The sequence below is a fragment of the Lycium barbarum genome, chromosome 3 (assembly GCF_019175385.1).
Source record: "Lycium barbarum isolate Lr01 chromosome 3, ASM1917538v2, whole genome shotgun sequence".
In the NCBI taxonomy this organism is placed as follows: domain Eukaryota; kingdom Viridiplantae; phylum Streptophyta; class Magnoliopsida; order Solanales; family Solanaceae; genus Lycium; species Lycium barbarum.
The window spans coordinates 7,841,333-7,864,838 of NC_083339.1; the positions used below are offsets into that span (position 1 = coordinate 7,841,333).

Consider the following 23,506-nt stretch of genomic DNA (forward strand, 5'->3'; position numbering starts at 1 on the left):
CTCATTATGTATGATTACATGATGAGATTTTTGGCTTAGTATAACGTATCTTGTAGTCATCCACACTCTTCATTACTTTCATCTTTTTCAGATTTTCATATGTTTTTTTGTGGCGTTTCTAAATCATTCATTTGTCTAATTCCTCACAGTTCATTTATTCAATTAAGTTGATTTTCATATGGAAAACAAATTATCTCTTATCAAGTTTCTCATGCTTTTGCTTTTCCGGTTATCATGGCTTCTTATAACAAATTTTATGTCCTTACAATGTCACTTCCTCTCTAACTCTTGTTCTTTTCTAAAGATGATCAAATCGAGGCTTTTGATCATTGAAGCTCATGTAGCCCTTAAGTTCAGACAGATATAGAAGGTATCGAGACTCTTTACTCTTTTTACTATCTATTGTTTGATTTTGGCTCTTATTTTATATAAAAAAATTATCCATATAAGCCCAGTATGAAATTTAACGCAAAAATCACCCCCACCCACCTCCCCCCTATTTATTCTAAATATTTTAATCTATTCATTAAATCAAATTTAGTTTATTAAATTTATGGTGACAAGAAATATTAACTAGAAGGAATGTATCGTTAATATAAAGATTGGTAGTTCCTCCTATGTATGTAGCTGCAGTTTTTTGGGAAGGCATGGAAGGAACTACATACGCTAGAACAATTTCTAACCATCAAGTTGTAAATTTGAATGCATATGCTAGACATTCCCGAAGCAATGCTCCAGATGAAACTGTAACTGCTAATGCTTTTATTTTTGGACATGCCCAGAATAATGCTCCAAATGATTCACTAAGTTAACTATGGAATGAAATCGTTGATTTACCCAAAATAAATAAATATGAGCATTTCATGTTGGGGGTAAAATGTTATTAATGCAATTTTACCAAAATAGTAGAGAGAAGAAAGAAGGATGGGAAATCAACAAAGGAGAAGGAAAAAGAAGTTTGGAGAAGAATGAATTTCTTCATTGGAATACATAGAAATTGAAGAAGAACGGATATTATAATGTATTCTCATTTGTTTTGAATTATGTTATATTTTCGAGTTTTTGTTTTACGAATTATATATTTATGATATTTGAGTTTCACCGGCATGTGATTCGTTGACTGTATTTATATGATTTTTTTCTTTTGATTCATTTATTTTTTATTATTGGCTACATTGCATTGAGAAACGAGATGACTGTTTAAATATTAGTTAAATCGATATAATTTAATGCACCAAAAAATTAAAATCACAATTTAATATGATTAATATTCTTTAATATTATCTATGTATTGTGCGGATACTAATACTAGTTGAAGACGATTGAAAGCACATAAATTTTTTTATGTATTTTTCATTCGGGTTAACATAAAAAACATAACGAAAAAAATACTATTAATAAAAAGAAGAAAGAGAGGACATAAACATAAATTTATTTTTAATCTACAAATATAGATTTTCTCTATTACCTTCATACTTTTCTATTTCTTTCTCAATTTCAACTTGAGAAAGAAAAAATCAATTTTCTAGCTCTCAAACACATGACAATAATTTGTAATGCTGAAAATCGAGAAACGCCAAAGCTATGAAGATGGTTTACGCTGAATTCATTCATTACACTGCGGCTGGAGAGAAATGCTAGAATTTCTTAGAAGAAGGCTCAAGACACAGAAAGTTTAGCCAAAGAAATTGCTTGTATTAGCAAAATAATTATCTCAAATTATTTGTCGTTTTAAAAGTTCAAGACACAAGTACTTATTTTTTTCCATTTTATCTTTAATAGAATTTTATCACTAATGGAGATGATATATAAATAATAATTATTCATTCTAGTTAAACTACAAGATAATTTGAGACGAAGTAACAAACAGCGTTCAATTTGGAATATTTTGAGGGACCTTTTCGGTTTTCATTTTAATCCTTTCCTTACCAAACACGTAGCCAACATTGTGCAAAGTGCAAAGTGCAAACTAACTCCTCAGCCTTTCAAGTTCAATCCCAAAAAATTTACATTTACAGCCCAACACCAAAAAAATCATCTTTACAAATGGACTTTCACATTTCAACAGAAAAAAGAAAAAACGGTTGGCTAGGAAGGAAATGAGAGAAGCACTGGTGGTGATACACTCTTCCCCTACTCCACCACCTCATCGTCACCACCACCACCGTACCACTGCTAAGCCCAAGCCCAAATTAAAGCCCAAACAAAAGCCCACTAACTTCACTTCCATTAATTCTCATCACTCTCCACTTCTATCTACACTACGGTGGGATTCCACTTCAGGTAATCAGGGCAGGATATACTGTATTGGTTTAGCCGAACCCAGTAGCTTTGGTCTAAATCATGTATTTGTCTTAAAAAAAAAAAATCATAGATTATGTACCAATTACTCATTCCGTCTCAATTTATGTGACACTGTCTCCTTTTAAGTCAGTTAAAAAAAGAATGACATATTTTTATATTAGTACTCCTTTATGTCCCAATTTATATGAGCGTGTTTGACTCCCAATTTATACGAGCGTGTTTGACTGACCGCCAAGTTTAAGAACGAAAGTAAGACTTTTTGAATCTTGTGGTCTAAAACAAGCCAAAAAGTCTTTTATGGCTATAAATTATTTCATTAATGATAGAATTTTAGAATTAAATTGTTGCTAAATATAGAAATGTGTCATTCTTTTTTGATTAAAAGGTAAGAGTGTCATATAAATTGGGACGGAAGGAGTAACACTTATCTTTAAAAATGCTTATTTTTACATAGCCATACAAATATTTGTGGCTTATTTTGGACCACAAGTTTCAAAAGTCTTCATTTATTTGTTAAACTCCGTGCGCAGTCAAACACCTTCACATAAATTGGGAGTTTGAATTGGGACAGAGGGAGTATTAACTTAGAACCCAGTAAATTTAACATAACTAAATTCCGAACCCATAAACTTCAAATCCCAATTCTGACTCTACAGGTAATTGTAACAGTCTCAAATACTACACCGAATCATATAAAAAAAAAGGGCAGCGCGGTGCACTAAGCTCCCGCTATGCGCGGGGTCCGGGGAAGGGCCGGACCACAAGGGTCTATTGTACGCAGTCTTACCTTGCATTTCTGCAAGAGGCTGTTTCCACGGCTCGAACCCGTGACCTCCTGGTCACATGGCAGTAACTTTACCAGTTACGCCAAGGCTCCCCTTCACACTGAGTCATATATTTGTCCTAAAAAATTTATTGATTCTGTACACATTATTAACTCAGAACCCAGTAACTTACACATAACTAAATCTTATATTCGTAAACTTCAAATCCTGGCTCTGCTTTTGCAGGTAACTGTAACAGTCTCAAATACTATGCTGAGTTGGCATCGAAGCTAGCGCAGGACGGGAGATTCAATGATTCGTTGATGATCGCGGAGAGCGTTGTGGTATCGGGAGTGAATGCCGTTGAATTCACGTCGTTGTTGAATGTGAAGCTTGTTTCGAGTGGGATTGTTCGATTGCTAAAAGAAGGAAAGGTAGGGAGTGTTATTGAGCTTCTGAATGGTGCTCAGCAGCTTGGAATTGATCCGTTGAAGTTGCTTGATGGAGCCGCTATAAATGCCCTTTCTCTAGAGTGTAGACGGACTTTGGAATGTGGTGAAATAGAGGAAGTTGTGAGCTTGATGGAAACACTTAAAGGTATAATTTTTGTGTCATTTTTGGCCTCTTACATTGCGAATAGTACATACAAGATATAACGGGTGAAATGACTGGTGATTTGAGTTTGTGTATCAAATTCAAACCTTTGTTAGGTATATCTAAAAAGGTGCAAACTGTTTAAATTTTATGTTTTTTTTTTTTTTTTAAATTGCTTATGGCCAATTTTTTTCTCCATATGGGCTCTTGAAGATTTTGGTAAATATGTTGGCGTTTGATTTTTTTTCACAATGTGCTTCTGCTTCAGGGTGTAGTATGCCAATTAAGGATTTCGTGAGGCCGTCTGAGATTATAAGACTTTGTGTCAGCCAAAGAAAGCCAAATGCAGCAGTAAGGTATTACGTTTTCCAATCTGGCATCAATTTGAAATGTTCTTGATATGTAACTTATGCTCCATATGAGATGACTGTACAAAAATAAATACTAGTTGTTTTTCACAAATCATTAATAAAAGAATTGTTTTTTTATGAGTATGAAACAAGTACTATCATAAGGGTTTTCCTTTGTCTTTTTCTATGGTGCAGCACCTCTTAATTTCTTTTAACAAACTCCATGTCTAAGCATGTAAGATATGCATTTTCCTATTATCTTATTGGAATAACTAGATTTTTATTGTGACATTCTATCAGCGATGTGCTTAGTTACCTTCAGTTTCCCAATCTTCACATATACCTCTTAGAGTTGGGGTTTTGGTTCAAACTCTCAATTACATTTAGTTTGTTCTCTCAAATAGTGCAGTTCTTCAAAATATGTCTTATAATGGTGACTCCACTAGAACAGTTTTGCCTATTACTTTCATCTGAAATATTGTGCATTTATGGAACAATTTTTGAAAGTAGAGAGCCAAAGGAGGATATGTACATTTATAGCCATATTGAGAAATCAATTATCTAGAATATGTTTGACTAATTGGTGGCATGAATAAAGGTACTTCGTATGTTCATGGACATTAAAACATAGATATATATGCACCCAAAGGTGTGGCCTAGTGGTAAATAATAAAGTGGGAAAGGCCCCGGGAGGCTGGGTTCAAATCCCCGCAGAAAGAAAAAGCGCAGTGTGATCTTTTTTCACCTGTCTTTCTTGGTGGACACAGTTATCCAGTATACTGGATGGAGGTAGCAGATACTTAGTGGATAGTCGAGGTGCACACAAGTTGACCCAGGACCATAATAAGATAAGATTAGGACCAATCTCTACCATTCTCTTCATATTTTGGCATTATTTTGATGTTGCTTGTTGGTTCTCAAGCCCATCTCTTTTGGCGAGAACAACGTGTTGGAATTAAGGTATACTTGCTATTTTCAGGAATTCTAATTTTCTTAACAAGAGACTCGTAAGACAGTGTCGGATACGTATTCGTCTGATAGAATCTCTAGTTTAGGAGACCTTCTCATTTCCCTTAAATGACAACTTTTTAGTATTGTAATGAAATTGACCTGCATAGAATAGTATGGTCACAGAGGATCATATAGCGGCCTAGCTATTTGGATGAGGCATAAGTGATTGACATTCATCTCATATACCATCTTTCCAGGAAAGGAGTTAGACTAGTGACTTTTTCTCTTCTGTACATTCGATCATGTCGGTGGCTAAAGCCTCCTCGGTTGAACATAAATAATTTTTTAATGACATGGTGATTGGAGGTCTAATTGGGGCCTGCCTACTTAGTATTTCTTGGAATTGGTTAGAAACTCTTTTTTCTTCTTTTTTGATGATGAAAGAATGGGTTATAAACTTTTTTCATATACTCTTTGTTGCTTGTGATTGAATTACGGCGCTGCAAAGCAGATATACAACATACATGCACAATAAGAATGCTGTTCATTACCAGAGCTGTTAGTTCACTTCACTAGAAGCTCCGGATATCTTATGTTTAGTTGGCTGGTTCAGTTTCTTCGCCCTGATCTTGAACTTTGTTTGCTCCAGAGACTTGTCAGTTTCCTGCATTCATTATCCAATTAATGGTTTCTTTCTTTTGAGCTTGGAAATTTGTTTCGCTTGGTTTTATAATGGATCAAGAAATGCTTTAAACATACTGCTGTCTAGAGGAAGCCGTGATTACCTGCCATGTCTTACAGTGTAAGTTCAATCATGACTCTCTGTAGGTATGCACATATTTTTCCACATGTGGACATTATGATCTGTAACATAATTCTTGAATTTGGGAAGAAAGGCGATTTGGTGTCTGCTCTAACTGTCTTTGAAGCATCCAAGCAGAACCAGTACGCCCCGAATTTGTACATCTACCGCACAATAATAGATGTTTGTGGTCTTTGTGGAGACTACTTGAAGTCCAGGTCCATATATGAGGTATCATATACCTTTCGAATCTTAATTAGAATTGTGCATCTGATAAATAAATCAGATTTCCTGTTACGGTGGTCCAAGATTTAATGCTGGCATTATATAAATTACTTTTTACTTATCATAAAAAAATTAAAAAAGGTTACAGGTGATCCAATTCTACGAGAAAGAAAACCTTGTCATTTCCCTAAGATTTTGTTGTTTAATCCTTTTTGTGGAATCAGTTTCCTGTTATGAGTAATGAAGGGATTTGTAAAAAAATATAGTTTTCTCGAGGCATGGGAATGGTGCGGCCCACTTAGTAAAGGAAGTTGGAATATCCTTGATTTCATATTTGGTTTTAATTACAGAATGAAACACTTTTATTCTTATTCCTTATTTGTGTTATCTTTTTTTTGTTGAATAACTTACTAATTTTTCATTTGTTAATAAGTTAAAATTTCATCAAAGTAAGAGCGTGTAATTCAGAAAGGAGTCCAACTGGATAGTGGTATCAACTTTCAAGGTTGAGTCTCACTGCTACCGGTGATCAAATTATTTCGACCTGCATGGCCCATACTAAAAATTTGGCCTGCCCATATGCTGGATTACCGAACACATAATTAGATAAACAAGCATCCTTCCTCTTTGACAATATTTAGAATAGGTGGAGCTCATTATGCAACAAACTTATAAAGGAACAAGTAGAATGATCTTTTACCTTTTTTGGTTGTATTTTGGCTTTATTCTTGGTTGATTCATGCGTCTATAACATTAAATTTCAGTGCAGGGGTTAATCGCTAGCAAGTTTACAGCAAACATTTATGTCTTCAACAGCCTCATGAATGTAAATGCCTGCGACTTGAGTTACACCTTGGACATTTACAAGCAAATGCAAGTAAGCCTTTTCTTCTCTCTTTCTTCCACACCACAAAGCACACATGCACAACGTCAATAAGTCTCACTTGCACACAGAAAAACTCTCTCTCTCTTTTTTTCCCATATAAAAAAAAGGGATGCATGCTCTTTAGTCTTTACCACTAGACACTAGTTTAGTTCCATTAGGTGAAGGTTTCATTGTTTTTCCATTGGGTGAAGTTTCCGCTGTTAACCTCTTGCTGTTCTCTAGCTGTTTGCACAACAAGAAAGGAAGTGTCTCTTACTGCTCCTTTCCATTAAATTACAGAGGGTTTGGAAAGCTGACATGGACTGTTTTATAGACTCTTGTCTTCCTGACTTAATAAGGGGAATATAACCCATCCCAAACAAATCCCGTTTACGATCTGAAGTTAGTTTTCTGCTGGCACAGCGTGAATCTTGTTTTAATCTTCATTTTGTTTGTTAAATGCATCTGACTAGCAATGTTTGGCTTGTATGAAAGAATTGTAAAATGTAGTCTTCCAATTATTATTTTTCCTATTTCCGCTCTCTTTTGTGATTTGAAGTTGGCGTTGGATTTCCTTTTCATCATTTAAACTATACTATTGTTCTTGTTAGCTGAAAATACTACAAGGAGCGTTTTATTCACCTTGTTCTTTTCATTCAGAAACTAGGGGTTCCAGCTGATTTGACATCTTACAATATCCTTCTAAAATCATGCTGTCTTGCTACAAGAGTTGATCTGGCCAAAGAAATTTATGGGGAGCTAAAGCATTTAGAAACGGCAGGAGCATTGAAATTGGATGTCTTCACTTATAGCACTTTAATCAAGGTATAACTGGGGCCTTCAGATTTAGCAAGAACCATGTTAAATATCTAAACTTGTTGGAATTTACACTTGACTGAATATCTCACTTTACTATATTGTAGTAGAGGTAAAGGGCTTATTGGAGTATAGTAAACAAAAATAGTGTTTTCTTTTTTTTTTTGCACATGGATACAGAAATTAGATAACACATTTACTGGTTTCACTATCTCCGAATTGTTTCTCCACATCCAGGTAAAGCTGTTGTGTGATACTCTGTGATTACATAGTCACGTCCTCTATATTTCTACATCATTACATAGTGAATATGATGTTGAACGCATTAAGATCTTTTTTATTTCAATTATATTTTTGATGTGAGGAGAAAGTATTATGTTGTACTGATAGTTGGTCAAACTTTGTGGAAGATAATGTATGACTCAAGCAGTGCCACTCACATCTTGCACATTCTTTTGACACCGACTTAGTGTTAATTAATGAAACTTCTTGACTTATCTAAAAAAAAAAAAAAAAGAACATATTCACGTCCTCTGTTTTGATTATATAGGTATTTGCAGATGCAAAAATGTGGCAGATGGCGCTTGAAATAAAAAAAGATATGCTATCGGCTGGTGTCACTCCCAACATTGTCACTTGGTCTTCATTGATCAGTGCCTGTGCCAATGCCGGCCTGGTAGACCAAGCCATTCATCTATTTGAAGAGATGCTTCAGGCTGGTTGTGAACCTAATCCACATTGTTACAACATTCTTCTTCATGCGTGTGTTGAGGCCTGCCAGTATGATAGGGCCTTTCGGCTATTCGGGTCCTGGAAGGAACATGCGCTGCAGAAGGACAATTGTGAAGATTTTGGTAGCAAGACGGACATTACTATTGATCTTCCCCCCACACCTATGGTTTCTGCTAGTATACCCACCCGCACTTTTGCTTCATCTCATGGACATTTCTCTACGAGGGTTCCATTTAGACCTACTACTTCTACCTATAATATTCTGATGAAGGCCTGCGGGAGTGATTACTACCGAGCAAAAGCTTTGATGGAAGAGATGAAGGAAGTAGGTCTTTCTCCTAACCATATAAGCTGGTCTATTTTGATTGACATCTGTGGAGGCTCAGGAAACGTACAGGGTGCTCTGCAGGTAATGTAGTCTCTTTCATCTAACAGTAAAAGGAACATGGCAGTTAGATCATATTTAGCTGGTCTTTTTGTTAAAAAGATGCACTGCACCAATCTAAGCTATCACTTTGTGCAACCATTGGAGTTCACTTCCCTCAGCTAGCATTAGGTTGTGCTATTTTTGCAATCTTAGTCACTGCTTCTTTTTGGGGGTGTTGATTATGTTCTCCTTCTTCTTTAAATTTGGAACATAACATGTCAAGTATCATGATGAGCAGTGGCGGATCCAGGATTTTCACCGAGGGTGTTCGAAAAATTCGAAAAATAAAAGTGTAGTTCCTGGAACTTGAACTTGGAACCTCAAGGTGAACTTTGAACCCCTAAACCACTGAACCAACCCCTTCTCTTGTGTTCAGGGTATTCAAAATCTATATATGTACATAAAAAATAAAAAAAATACCTTATATATATGGTGTAATTTTTTGCCGAGGGACACCCTCCCCGGGCCCTAGATCAGCCCCTGATGATGAGCATTTGAGACTAACAAATATGGCTTGGCATCTTGTTAGATAGTGATGAGTTCATTCACAAATGAATAGATAAATAACTGAAGAAGGGGCGAGCCCATTATCCACCAAGTTTCGAATTTTGCACCACTGAGCCCCAGGGATTTCTCAGTTATCAACAAAAGGAGAAAAAGAAAAAGAATATATAATAAGTGCAGATGGGTTGTGAAAAGACTAACACAATGGGTCATGCGCAAAGCACAAGACTCCTTTTCTCCAAAACTTTTAGTATGAGGTCCCATTCTTGGACATAAAAAATATAAACTGAGGATTATGTGCATCACTTAAAGAATAGACAGAATACGTGTGATCCCAGAAAAACTTGGTATGAAAAATGCAGTTTTGTCATAGGAAAAGGCTTTTACCGCAATCTGAATTATAGCTATTTCATGGAAATGCAGATTTTGAGGGCCATGCGAGATGCTGGTATTCAACCTGATGTGGTAACCTACACAACAATTATCAAGGTTCTAAGCTTTCTTCCCTTTAATGTCATATTACTTCAGATGATACATAGTCAAAAATGGTTGATATATTGATTCATATATTTGTTGATTCCTCTTCACTTCACAGGTTTGCGTGGAAAATAAAGATTTCAAGAGTGCATTTTCATTATTTGCAGCAATGAAAAGATATCAGATAAAACCAAATATGGTGAGTTAATTCGTCTAGCTTGCACTTAAAATGGCATCGATTAAATTTCCACATGAATTATTTGAGTTTTATTTGTATTTACACCTTTTTGTGTCGAAATAGCATTTTTAATAGAATAAGTGTGATTTGGTCCCTAGGTGCTCCAATGTCACTTGGATCAGCTTTATAACCTCTATAATATTTTGTAGGTCACATATAATACACTTCTTAGAGCTCGTAGCCAATATGGATCTTTGCAGGAAGTACAACAATGCTTAGCTATATATCAGGATATGCGGAAAGCAGGGTATGTAACTTGAAATCTTTTAGGCATAATGTCCCTCTTCTTATACTTTGATGTTCCATTGCAGTCTGAGACATTCCATTTGAGGGATGCGTATTTGCTGTTGACGCCTGCTTTTTTATTTTCTCTTAGTATTGCCTGTGCTCTTCTTTCCGTTTGCGACGGGTTAAATGGGTAACAGAGCCTGCTCCGAACAAAACAAAATAAACATACACCAAGACAGCGGAAAGCATAAGAATTTGAGGAAGTAAAGGAAAGAAAGAAAAGCTGGCCATCTTGAAGCAGTAATGTTCATCTTCATCGGCCATTTGCTAGTGAGACTCACTCCTGTGTAATATCATGAGAGTTCATCCTGACCATGTGGAAATCCAATTTGGTTTATTGAACCACATGGAACCGTTAACAGTTGGAAATCTTTCTCAGGATTTCCTAAAAACTAAGTGCAATGTAGTTAAAAGTATCCTTAACGGTTAGGTCGTCTATGATCATTACTTTTCTCCTCAAATTGACTTGAAGTAGCATTATTAAGGGGCTGGGTGGATTTGGAACTGTTAACCTTGGAATTCAGTTTGTTCAATTTCCATTTTGGGTGCATGTGGCCGTCGTCTATGATTATACTTTTCTCCTCAAATTGACTTGAAGTAGCATTATTAAGGGGCTGGGTGGATGTGGAACTGTTAACTTTGGAATTCAGTTTGTTCAATTTCCGTTTTGGGTGCACGTGGGATGTTGATATGTGAATGTGCAATTTCAGTTCAAGGGGGTCTAGGATAAAAGAGACATGAATCAGAGGTAAGTATGTGAAATCATGCTTGGGAGGTGTAGTGAGGGATTTTGAGACAGCATTCCCTGTTGAAACGTCTTAGTTTGGTCTTTATTTAGTTTTAAGACACCAAGTTGATGGTCCCAATTTATATCAGTAAGTAGATTTTCTATTTGTTTATTTATTTGCTAAACAATATGTTGAGCATGTACAAGTTTCAGTTAGGAGGCACTTCTATTTCCAGTTGCTAATGAAACTCCTCTCTCTCTCTCTCTCTTTTTTCTTTTTCTTTTTCTTTTTCTTTTTCTTTTGTGTGTGTGTTTTTCTGGATATCATTTTGTACCATCAGCGTTTACCATTGGTCTTAGAAAATAATCCACATAATGATATTCTTTGTAGCTAATGAATCTCAGTTTGCTCTTCATAAAAATTGCAGGTATAAACCCAATGATTACTATCTCAAGCAACTAATTGAGCAGTGGTGTGAAGGCGTAATCCAAAATGGCAATCAGAGGAAATACAACTTCAGCACTCGCAATAGAACCCATTTAGGGCCTGAAAGTATGATTCTCGAGAAAGTTGCAGAACACTTGCAGAAGGATAATGCTAGTATATCCATCAATCTTCGGGGGCTTAGTAAGGTAAATATGGTATCTAGCTAGATATTCGCATCAAAGATTTCTTGAAAAGTAAATTAAACACGTCTCTGGGTTTACTGTTATGATCTATATCATTTTGCTCTCCAAATATCATTAACTTGTCAGGAAGATGTCTTATATCGGTCTGATTTACTTTCATGGTTGAACGTATCGTCTTGATTTATCGCATCAAATTTTTGCCTACTGACAGGTTGAAGCTCGGATGGTGGTTCTTGCGGTTTTGAGAATGATAAGAGAGAAGTACACTGCAGGTGAGAAAACGGATGCACTTAAAAAGAGCTGGCCCTTGTAACTTCAGTTCACATAATATTAACTTTGGAAAAGCTTGGATCTTTGCAGAGTAAATTACGCAAGTATAATATGCCCTTTGATAACATATGGCCTTTACTATGATTTGATTGGCCAAATGGTGCATTTCAATATACTAGTAGTCATGATCAACAATTCAAATAGTACAAACATCTATCACATTACAATCAATTCGATAACATCTAGATATTGTGGTTATGGTTGCAGGAGATTCAGTTAAAGATGACGTGCAAATCTTTTTAGGAGTCCAAGAAGTAGGTACACGTGCTGTCAGACATGAAAATGTAGTTAAGGAAGCTATAATCAAACTTTTGCAACATGATCTGGGACTTGAGGTAATTTCGATAGCACCTAGAATTGGAAATGACAGAAACCAGGATGGGATAAACCATCTGGCCAAGTCTTCAAACATGGAAGAAAATGCAGAAAGAGTTATTTTACGAGCAAATGTGCACTCTCCAACTAGGAGACCAGTGGTTTTGCATAAATTGAGGATAACTAAGGAATCATTGCAATCCTGGCTTACAAGAAGATTAGATGCTCCTGTAGTACAGTGATAGTGAGAACCATGTTGTGTATAGATTTGTATGAACTCTTGTTTTTTCTGTAGAGTTCTTTGATCCTTATTCTTTCAACAGCTGAATAGCATTGTATACTCGACAACACCACGTGCTGAAAACTCCTTATTTTACCATCAAATGTAAACAAAAGTAACAGAAGAAAAATAATTGTTCTTATTCTTGTGCTCTTCTCAACTGTATTTGCGTGATCCTATTTAGATTCTTGTGGTAGTCAAATAATATATATAGTTGTTTCATAACATTCTGATATGCTTTGCATCATATTTGAATCTGTTAGAGCAAGCTGCATAACATGGATCAAAAAAGAAAGCATCCATCCACTCAAACTACAGAAAGCAAGCTGTATCTAACTATAATTGTGAATTAACACAATCATAAACTCCAGTCTAACTGTAATTGTGAATTAACACAAGAATAAACTCCAGTCTAACTGTAATTGTGAATTAACACAACAATAACTCCACTCAAAAATAGCAAGATACATAACTTCAACTGTGATTCAACATAACAGTGAAGGAAAATGCTAATTTTAGAGTAGGGTCAGATCAAGTTCCAAGTTAACAAAAGCTAATTTGGTATCAACAAAAAGTGCACCAAAATTCAAGTAATTTAACAACAAGATTTGAATTCTCATAGCCAATCTTGTTCTTGCAGCTTCAATGGCAAATACACTTGAGACAGATACTGAAACCCAAACGAACTCAACGCCTGAATCTCAGCCTTTTGCTTAGTCTTCACCATCAAGTTCAACTCTTCAACCCAAGCCGGATTCTTCTTCACAAAATCCTCTTCCAACAAATCTTTCCCGGTCTTAATATCCTGTTCAGTCATTGGCAACCTACATTGCTCCGGTATCTTATACTTGTCCAAATCACTCGGCCTAATACCCAACCATTTGATATCCGGTGTAGTCAGATTCGCACTGTCATACGACATATTCTTCGATCCACACCCATAAACCGACAAAATCTTCAACCCATAAGGATCACTATCCACCAATGCCAGAACTGGCAAATTCAACTCCATCTTCATCTTCCTCAGAAACAACCTCGTCGCCACATCAGGTTGCCCCTTCGCGGTCACAATAATACACGGAAACCTATTATAAAACCTATCTTCCGACAACCTCATAAACGCAGCATCCTTCTCAACCAACAAGATATACAACGCGTCGCTCTGCATATCACCAACCCTATCGATATTCGGAGGAATAGCTTTCCCTCCCATTCCCATTTTCGTACAATCAATCATATCGCCATTATCGCTAAAAATCAACCTCCCAACTACCACCCCTTTCTCCGCCGCCACAACATTCAAACTAGACCTAGTACAACCAACAATACAACTAACATCATCTAAAACAGCATCAGATTGTGATTGATCCTGAAACAACTTAACATCAGTATAAAACAAATCACGTTTAGTAACATGGATATTACTAGTACATAATTGATGTACAAGCTGAAGTATTCTCAGCGTAATCGTCGCTTTCCTTACGGTAGATACGTTACCGAAGTTACGTAACGATGATTTATCTTTGAGAACAATACGGTCCAGTTCAGAAACATATAATTGATTAGCGGAAGATCGGGAAGGCACGGAAAACGAGAAACCTTCGCCGGAGAGTATTGATTTGGCGATTTTGAGTGCTAATGATTCGATTTCGGATTGGACTTCATCGATTGGTAGATCGGTAACTTCACGGCAAGATGAGGAGAGGTTAAGGTCGGTTAGGGTTAGGGTTTTGGAAGTTGAGGCGGCGGCGGAACATGAGGATTTGAGCTTTTTTAGGGTTTGGAGGATGACCGGGTCGGGTTTGAGTTTGGATTTGAATGGACGGTTGTCGGTGTCGGTGTCGGAGTCGGAGTCGGGTCGTCGGCGTTTCTTTTTGTCGGCGGCCATTCGGTGACGTGGATTTGGTTAGAGCTGAAAGCAGCGGGAAATGAATGGTGATAGATTGCTGTTAGTGCTTTAGGGCTTGGTTAAAGATTGTAGAAGAAGATAAGGAATGGTCCCTTATGTTTGGGGAACATTCAAAATAGTCTCTCAAATATACTTTTGAGTAATTCTGGTCTTTAAATTTGTCACGAGTGGACATTCCTCCATCAAATACTTGACAAATTCTGGTTGTTAAGTTTAACCAGAGGGGTCAATGGTACGATTCGAGCGGTTATTTTATAAATTTTATACCATACTAATTTTTCGGTTATTTGATTTTATAGAACTAAAATTAGACTTTTCGAAACCGTCCTATCAGCTCGGTTTCTCTTCGGTATGGTACGGTTCGATTAATTCTCGATTTTTTTTTTTAAGAAAAAGAACATCATGTTATAGTCACTAGTAACAACTAAAAACACAATATCATGCATACTTCTATAGGACTTTGACAAAAACTCTCTAGACATTTACTATGTAAAGGGTGATGAGAAAACATGAAAGACGACAAAAATAAAGATCCCACTATTTTACGATAGTGTAAAATAATGTTAAACAAAGACAAAAAGTACTAAATTAGATCGCACGAGGGGCCAGAAATCAATCAAGATGGGACTTAAGGAAGAGTCTACTAAGATCAAGTATCCAATAAGATAAATTTAAAATCATACGAGAAGAAATTATCTAATACTTTGTAGTTTTTTATCAAAGATCGTTGGAATACCGTGTAGCTTACAAGCTAGTTACTACTCGAGATATAAGAACTAATTTAATTTCAATAGGAGTAGTATAATTGGTTTCAACGTTGGAACATTAGGTGTTAATTATGTTGCCGGCTTGTAATCGTTTTCATCATCCCGAACCCAAAAGAAAATTTTAATATTTATTATATTTAAATTTAATATATTGAATATTTTATTATATTTAAATTTAATATATAAAATATATTTTACACATAATTATTTGGTTTATTTTTATAAAATTAAAAACTAACTTAATAATTCGGTACGGTTATAAATTTATATAAAACCGTCAATTTTATTAAAATAAATCTAAAAATTGGTTCAGTATGGTACGGTTTGGTCGGTTAAGTCGGTTTTTTAAAAACCATTGACACCCCTATTTAACGACGAGCATTTTGAGGTGCATTATTTAAAATTTATACTATTTTGGTCTATTTTGTGGTGTCTGGTATAAATTTTCGAGGTGTAATTCTTAATTCTTATGTCTAGTTTTTGGTATTACAATTTTTGAGATTTGGCAGAACTTTATTGATATTTTTGATAGTTTAGTAAATTAGTAAATAATTGAGGAGACCAAAAGTGCTTGGACCTTTGGCAAACATATTGTTCAAGAATATATTTAAGGGATTTTTAAACTAACCTCCAAACACAAAGGGCCATTTTATCATTTTTAAATATTTAGGTGCCCGCCGGCGTTTCTTTTTGTCGGCCATCCTTGACGTGATAGATGCTGAAGTGATTTAGGGTTTGGTTAAAGTAGAGAAAATGATAAAAATGGTACCTTATGTTTTGGAAAACGTTCAAAATAGCCTCTCAAATATATTCTTGAATAATTTTAGCCATCCAAATTTATCAAATCCGTCAAATATGTAGTACTTCATTTTATATGACACAATTTCTCAAAAACAATGTCACATTTTTATATTTAGAAACAATTTAAATTTATGAGATGATTTACAGTTACAAAAATAACTAAGTCTTATTTTAGACCATAAATTTCAAAAGTATTTGTTGCTTTACTTTTTTTCTTAAACTCCGTATTTAGTTAAACTAAGACAATCTTTTTGAGACAAATGGAGTATTATAACTTATGTAGTTTTTGGTGTTGCAATATTTGACATTTGAAGCAACATTTTCCTCTTGAAAGAGTAACAAACCTGGAAATTGTAACAACAAGAAAGGATTCAAAAGATTAGGAAAAAAATAATAATAAGAGAAGAAGATGTCGTACGTGTTCAAGAAGATTTGAGCAAATGTATAGAGAATTTATCTTCAAAAATTGAAGGTGAAGAACAAGTCGCTGAACGGGTGAAGATTATCCATCATCTCAGTTTGCTCTGCTTGTGTTTACTCCAGGGGCGGATTTAAAGGGGCCGAGTGTGTTCACTCTCGGTAAAAAATTACAGTGTATATATAGGGTAGATTTTCTGTATTTATATACATATATTAATTTTTGAACCCCCTGAATAAATGTAAAAGGTTAGCTCAAGCGATTCAGGGTGTTCAAAATTGTCTCTATTGTGCTAGGTTCGATTCCCATTGAGAATATTATTTTTTTATATTCAGCTTTTGTTTTTTCCGAACCCCCTGAATGAAAATCCTAAATCCGCCACTGATTTACTTCCTGGGATATACTACTGAAGCCGGAGCAATAAGCAAAAAATGTGTTGAGCCAGCATGAACCAAAGTTTTCTTGACAGCAGAACTGTTGTTATTTGTTAACAAGCTGTTACGCGTACCTGTAAGTAGGGCTGTTCACGGTTTTGGTTAAAATCAAAACCAAACCGAAAATTTAACCAAACCGAATAAAAAAATCGACAGTTGGTTTGGTTTAGTTTGATTTGGTTTTAAATTTTAAAAACCGATAATATTTGGTTTGGTTATGGTTATATTAAAAAATAACCGAATAAATAACCGAACCAAACCGATAAATTATATACATAAATTTTATAATTATTTATATGTATAATATTAGTTTTTCATAAATAATTATAAATATTTTATACCTTTTAATCATTAATTTGATTTTTGGTCTACTTATTTCATATGATTGTTTAAGACCCATATTTTTAAGAATATATCCAAGCCCATGTCTTTAAGTCTTTTAACTCTTTAAGTGTTAAGTGTAAACCTACTGACAGAAGTTCACGTTAGAGTCTAATGTCTTTAACTTAAATTTTTAGCCTTTCTTTGTCAGCCATTTGATTTTAGATTGTTTCTTCGTTTTTTTTTCCCCGAATTTATACCTTTATTTTTTCTTGTCTGAATGAGTCCTAAACTTATAATATTTTTCATATGAAAAGGACAGAGGTTGTAGATTTGGAGGTTCCTAGAGAAGATACTTCAGTAACATCAGCATTTGCTGCAACTCAAGCACATGGTAATGCCCTAATACTTCTTCCGTGGGTAATCCTCCTAAAAGGCAGAAAAGAACAACTCTTTGTAGTCGAGACCCTAGCCCTGGGGATAATGATAGAAAAACATCTGAAGTTTGGGATCATTAGACAAAGTGTTTTTAATAAAATGGGAGAATTGAGGACAAAATGCAAGTATTACCCCAAAGTTTGGGATCATTACACAATTTTTTTTTATTTCATATATTTTCATTTTAATTTTAGGTAGTCTTTATGTTTAATTAATATGTATGCTTGTAACAACAACTAAAAGCTCCTATTCTCTACTTTATTTTCAGGTATGTGTATTAACAGTGGCGGAGCCAGGAATTTTATTAAGGGGTGTCAAAATATAAAGAAGTAAACACGCGAAAAAGCCAACAAAATAAATTATGTTAATGAAAGCAGAATGTAATTGCATTATCGCAACTGTACTCGACGAGGTTTCATCTCTTGAAATGTTTTTACAATAGCATCATTAGAAATATTAATAAATACATCTTTTTCTACATAAGGAACTAAGCAGCCGCTCAAAAGTCCGTCATTCATCCGATTCCGCAGGTCATTCTTGTGAGGACCCCACCGCCTGGGTCGCCCAGGACCGGTGAGTAGACCCCTTGCGGGCCCCCTCCATGACATGCATGCTTGATATACTGGGGTATTGTAGCAAGGATACACGTGTCCGCACGATAAACCATCTTCACGCTGCAGCGCTACGGGTATCGAACACGCGACCTCCATGCCCTTTACATTCCCCTGAGGGAATCGCCTCTTACCAGTTGAGCTGCATGCATGTCATGGAGGGGGCCCGCAAGGGGTCTACTCACCGGTCCTGGGCGACCCAGGCGGTGGGGTCCTCACAAAAAAGGCGCCTTTTTTGTGAGGACCCCACCGCCTGGGTCGCCCAGGACCGGTGAGTAGACCCCTTGCGGGCCCCCTCCATGACATGCATGCTTGACATACTGGGGTATTGTAGCAAGGATACACGTGTCCGCACGATAAACCATCTTCACGCTGCAGCGCTACGGGTATCGAACACGCGACCTCCATGCCCTTTACTTTCCCCTGAGGGAATCGCCTCTTACCAGTTGAGCTGCAGCTCAACTGGTAAGAGGCGCTCCCTCGTGGAGACAAAAGGCTTGAGGTCGCGTGTTCGATACCCGTAGCTCTGCAGAGTGAAGATGGCATAGTTGTGCGATCCGTCTGCGACCCAAGTCATACAATGCCCAAGTATGTCAAGCATGCATGTCATGGAGGGCAACCCGCAGCATGTATGGGTAACACCTGCGGATCCTCACAAAAAAGGCGCCTTTTTTGTGAGGACCCCACCGCCTGGGTCGCCCAGGACCGGTGAGTAGGCCCCTTGCGGGCCCCCTCCATGACATGCATGCTTGACATACTGGGGTATTGTAGCAAGGATACACGTGTCCGCACGATAAACCATCTTCACGCTGCAGCGCTACGGGTATCGAACACGCGACCTCCATGCAGCTCAACTGGTAAGAGGCGATTCCCTCAGGGGAATGTAAAGGGCATGGAGGTCGCGTGTTCGATACCCGTAGCGCTGCAGCGTGAAGATGGTTTATCGTGCGGACACGTGTATCCTTGCTACAATACCCCAGTATGTCAAGCATGCATGTCATGGAGGGGGCCCGCAAGGGGTCTACTCACCGGTCCTGGGCGACCCAGGAGGTGGGGTCCTCACAAAAAAAGCGCCTTTTTTGTGAGGATCCGCAGGTGTTACCCATACATGCTGCGGGTTGCCCTCCATGACATGCATGCTTGACATACTTGGGCATTGTATGACTTGGGTCGCAGACGGATCGCACAACTATGACATCTTCACTCTGCAGAGCTACGGGTATCGAACCCGCGACCTCAAGCCCTTTGTCTCCACGAGGGAGCGCCTCTTACCAGTTGAGCTGCAAGCTCATCTGTGATTCCTAAGATATCTCTCATCAAATGCAACATAAAAGCAATCTTAAATGTTTGACAAGCTTCAAGATATCTTGTTGCCTTAACACTTTCATCTGGAGAATATGCATTAACAACAAGTGCATCAAGAACATCAGTAATAGAGCCAAACATAAGAATAAAATTACAAAAGGATTTATAGTGAGATCCCCAACGAGTATCACCAGCTCTTATAAGACCAAGTTCTTGATGCAAGCCTCTACCTGTTGTAAGTTTACCCATATCTAATGCCTCTTGAATTCTTTCTTTTTGAGATTCTCGAAATTCATCCATACGCTTAAAAGAAGCTCCCAACACATTCAAAACATTTGAAACTAATAATACAAGTTCCCCTACTTGAATACATTTTTTAGAAACCGCAACAAGAGTTAGTTGAAGTTGATGAGCAAAACAATGAATAGAATATGCTGAGAAACTTTCTTGCCTAATCAACTTTTTAAGGCCTTTTATCTCACCTTGCATATTGCTTGCCCCATCGTAACATTGCCCGCGCACATAAGATAGACTCAATGAATGTTGAGAAAGTAAATTGACAATTGCACTCTTTAGAGATAAAACACTAGTATCTTGAACATGTACAATATCAATCAATCGCTCCATCACAAATCCCTTTCGATCAACATATCGTAAAACCACAGCCATTTGCTCCTTACGTGACACATCAAAAGATTCATCAACTAATAAGGCAAAGTAGTCACCATTTAATTCCTCAATGATAGCTTTGATGGTCTCTATCTTACATGCAGTCACAATATCTTTTTGAATCATTGGAGAGGTCATTCGGTCATTCTGAGGAGCATGTTCCAATACATAATCATGAATTTTATCACAATGTTTCGCATACCATGAGAGAATTTCAAGAAAATTACCCCTATTAAGTGATGATTTAGACTCATCATGACCCCGAAATGCAAATCCTTGATTCACAAGAAGTCTTACTACATCAATTGAAGCAGTTAAGCGAAGCCAGTACTCATGCTTAAATTGATCAGATTGCCCCCTCCCAAATGCAGATTTAATAGACTGTTGTTGTCGACTTAGATATTCACATCTTTTTTTTGCCTGATTATGAATGCTATTTGGCTTACCAACGTGTATCCACAAACTTTTCTTTTTATTCCAACTCTTAAACCCAATGGTCGAAAATACATCACCTCCACCTTGATGAATGTTACTATCTTTAAATAAATAACAATACAAACAATATGCTGCATCGTTACTTACGCTATACTCCAACCAATCAGGATATTCCTGAAACCATTTAGGATTAAAACGGCGCATATCTCCATAAAAATCTGTTGGAGGAAAGATATGATTCTCAGGTTGACAAGGACCTTGTCGAATGTATGCTCTCCTAATTACATCACGATCGTTTGGATGATAGTCCAAGATTTGAGTTCTTTTCGCCGGATCGTACTCTAAAGAATCTAAATCAATTTCTTGTCTTTGAGACGAATGCAATGGTACTTCCGATTGATTGGCATTCTCTAAATCAGTTTCTTGTCTTTGAGAAGAATGCAATGGTACTTCCGATTGATTGACATTTTCTTCTCGATTAGGTTGATTATGAGAGGCCAAATTTGATTTTGGTACTTTGGAAAAATACTTCTTCAGTGACTTTTGAGACTGAATTATAAAATAAAAATTACTTAGAAGTAGAAAAGTAGCAATATAGCTATAATCAGCTAAAATAGCCAAATCTAACCCAAACAAGAGTAACAAACTAAGATTGAATGAATGTTTTTTTTTTGGGGGTTTCAGATTAAACAAAACAGAAACGGAAATCCACTTTGTAGAATTGTAGTACACTAGTACAGCACATTAAATTAAGCTTTTTAACCCATTACAACATCACTCACCATGGAAATTAATTAGTGCAAAACAAAAAGACCGTAAAAAAAAAAGGAAAATTTGAAGAGGAGAAAGAAAAAGACAACAAGAAATAAAAGGTGAAGACTAACTTACCATTGCCATGATGATGACGACGACGAGCAATTGACGCGGAAGAGAGGTAAACACGAGTAGAAATTGGGGATTTGTTTAATCCTTAATTGACTAATTCAATCCACTTTTGTTTTCTAGAATTGGGGATCTGTTTAATCCCTTACAGCTTTGCTTTTACTGACTCTAAGTAGTCACATTTTTTATATTAAAAATATAGTTCACGTCGTCGTTTCACTTTCAGCTCAGTTTTTTTTTTTTTTTTTTTTTTTTAAAAGGACAATGATTGAAGTCAAAAAAAATAAGCATGTCACAAACTGGGATCGAACACGCAACCTTGTTATCCCAAACCTTTGACACCCCTTAACCACTCGGCCAAGCCCTCTACTTATTACAAGAGGTGTCAATAGTAGTACATATATGTATAAAATCAGAATTTCACATATCTATACAACGTAATTTTCCGGCGAAGGGGTGTCGCTTGACACCCCTCGGGACCAGGTAGCTCCGCCCCTGTGTATTAAGATGACAAAAATGGTGCAGCCACTACTTAGTTAGTTTTTAGCTCTATATGTAATAGTTTAGCAACTTTGGGTAACTTGAGTATGACACTATCACTAATAGTGAAAATATTTCTATGATGTATGTTCCACCTTAAACGATAAACAAAAGTTATCATTTGAACAAAAAAAAAAGACATGTCTTTTTCAACTTTTTAATGTTTTACTGATAAGTCTCATGGCTGCTAGTCATAAACCGAAAAATCCAACCAAACCGGTAGTTATTATTTTATTTGGTTTGGTTATGATTTTAGACATTTAAAAACCGACTAAATTGGTTTGGTTATAGGTTTAATCAATAACCGACCCAAATCGAACCATGAACATCCCTACCTGTAAGCCTTTGTTGTGTCAATATCGCTTGTTCAATAACGGTTGTGCTATCAAGGGAACTGTAAAATACCTTATGGCCAGATTCAATGCTCATTCTTTCGAATTCTGCCGGGAAAAAACATAAATCACTTGTCTAATAATTAAATATGTAGATTTTGTCTAAAGAGGAAAATGTTGCAAGTAAAGTAAGCAGTTCAATATAGGTTACCTGCATAGTGATGATGTCGGAATTTTTGCACCAGGTGAAAGATTTTTGGCATATAAAGTAGAAGAGAAATAATTTGCTAGAGATAAGAAAGATTCAGTTTACAGTATTATCTAGCTATTGGTAAGCTTAGCATTTTCATTATCTAAGCCATGAGCAAGAACCGAATCTTTCATCTCAGTAAAAATCAGGAAGGGAGATATATTTAGATTAGATGCTTTATTTTTTCTTTTCTATGAACTGCATTAGGGTGAAAAAAGATTTAACAAAAGAAGAAAAATTAACTATTCAATAATCTTCTGGAAGACTTATTTAATATCCTTACCTTATTAGTCATGCACCAGTCGTTAAGGTAGAAGAACTGATTCTATGAAGTGCATACTGTAGAATGCACTAAGCCATGAAAGCTTGCACATTCAGTGGCTGCATGCTTTTTTGTATGAACACAAAAAATTTCCAAGAAACTTATGCAGTTACCACGTCAATTTTCTGTTGCAAAACAGGAAAAAAGTCTTTATCAGATAATCAGAGAATGCGTCCCAAGCACTTGCCATTCACATTAACAGCAGAATTGGCAGAAGTCACGTTATTGCTGATGCCTAATTGACATTGCCTTAAATAGTCTGCAAGACCAATTTTCCCCCATATAAGTAATGTTAAGACGGAAATCATTACCTTATGCCAAAAAATAAATAAATCACTGGATTACCTTTTGAATGATTTCATCATGAATTATGTTATAGGTGGAAAGATCGTCATTGCTAGTCGGTGTAGGTGTACGTTCTGCTTGCATCACGCGGGTACATATACTAGTGTG

General features: G+C 36.3%; 3 protein-coding genes across 3 annotated transcripts; 1 reads left to right on the forward strand and 2 right to left on the reverse strand.

The window, feature by feature from the left end:
- The first annotated feature begins 1,950 nt into the window (after window positions 1-1,950).
- Window positions 1,951-12,773, forward strand: LOC132630116 (pentatricopeptide repeat-containing protein At5g02830, chloroplastic). Its single transcript, XM_060345659.1, has 13 exons — window positions 1,951-2,283; window positions 3,315-3,665; window positions 3,931-4,018; window positions 5,792-5,996; window positions 6,760-6,867; window positions 7,516-7,680; window positions 8,222-8,812; window positions 9,758-9,823; window positions 9,930-10,010; window positions 10,199-10,296; window positions 11,493-11,697; window positions 11,906-11,966; window positions 12,232-12,773. Exons 1-13 carry the CDS (start codon window positions 2,100-2,102, stop codon window positions 12,579-12,581), a joined length of 2,553 nt encoding a protein of 850 aa, XP_060201642.1. The 5' UTR covers window positions 1,951-2,099; the 3' UTR covers window positions 12,582-12,773.
- A 252-nt stretch (window positions 12,774-13,025) lies between these two features.
- Window positions 13,026-14,618, reverse strand: LOC132630117 (DNA topoisomerase 6 subunit A). Its single transcript, XM_060345660.1, has one exon. The coding sequence runs from the start codon at window positions 14,505-14,507 to the stop codon at window positions 13,236-13,238; it is 1,272 nt and encodes a 423-aa protein (XP_060201643.1). The 5' UTR covers window positions 14,508-14,618; the 3' UTR covers window positions 13,026-13,235.
- A 4,936-nt stretch (window positions 14,619-19,554) lies between these two features.
- On the reverse strand, window positions 19,555-22,578 carry LOC132630220 (uncharacterized). The gene is made up of 2 exons (XM_060345806.1): window positions 22,485-22,578; window positions 19,555-21,350 (listed from the first exon to the last, which is right to left on the reverse strand). The coding sequence occupies exons 1-2, from the start codon at window positions 22,576-22,578 to the stop codon at window positions 19,555-19,557; spliced, it is 1,890 nt and encodes a 629-aa protein (XP_060201789.1).
- Window positions 22,579-23,506: the final 928 nt, after the last annotated feature.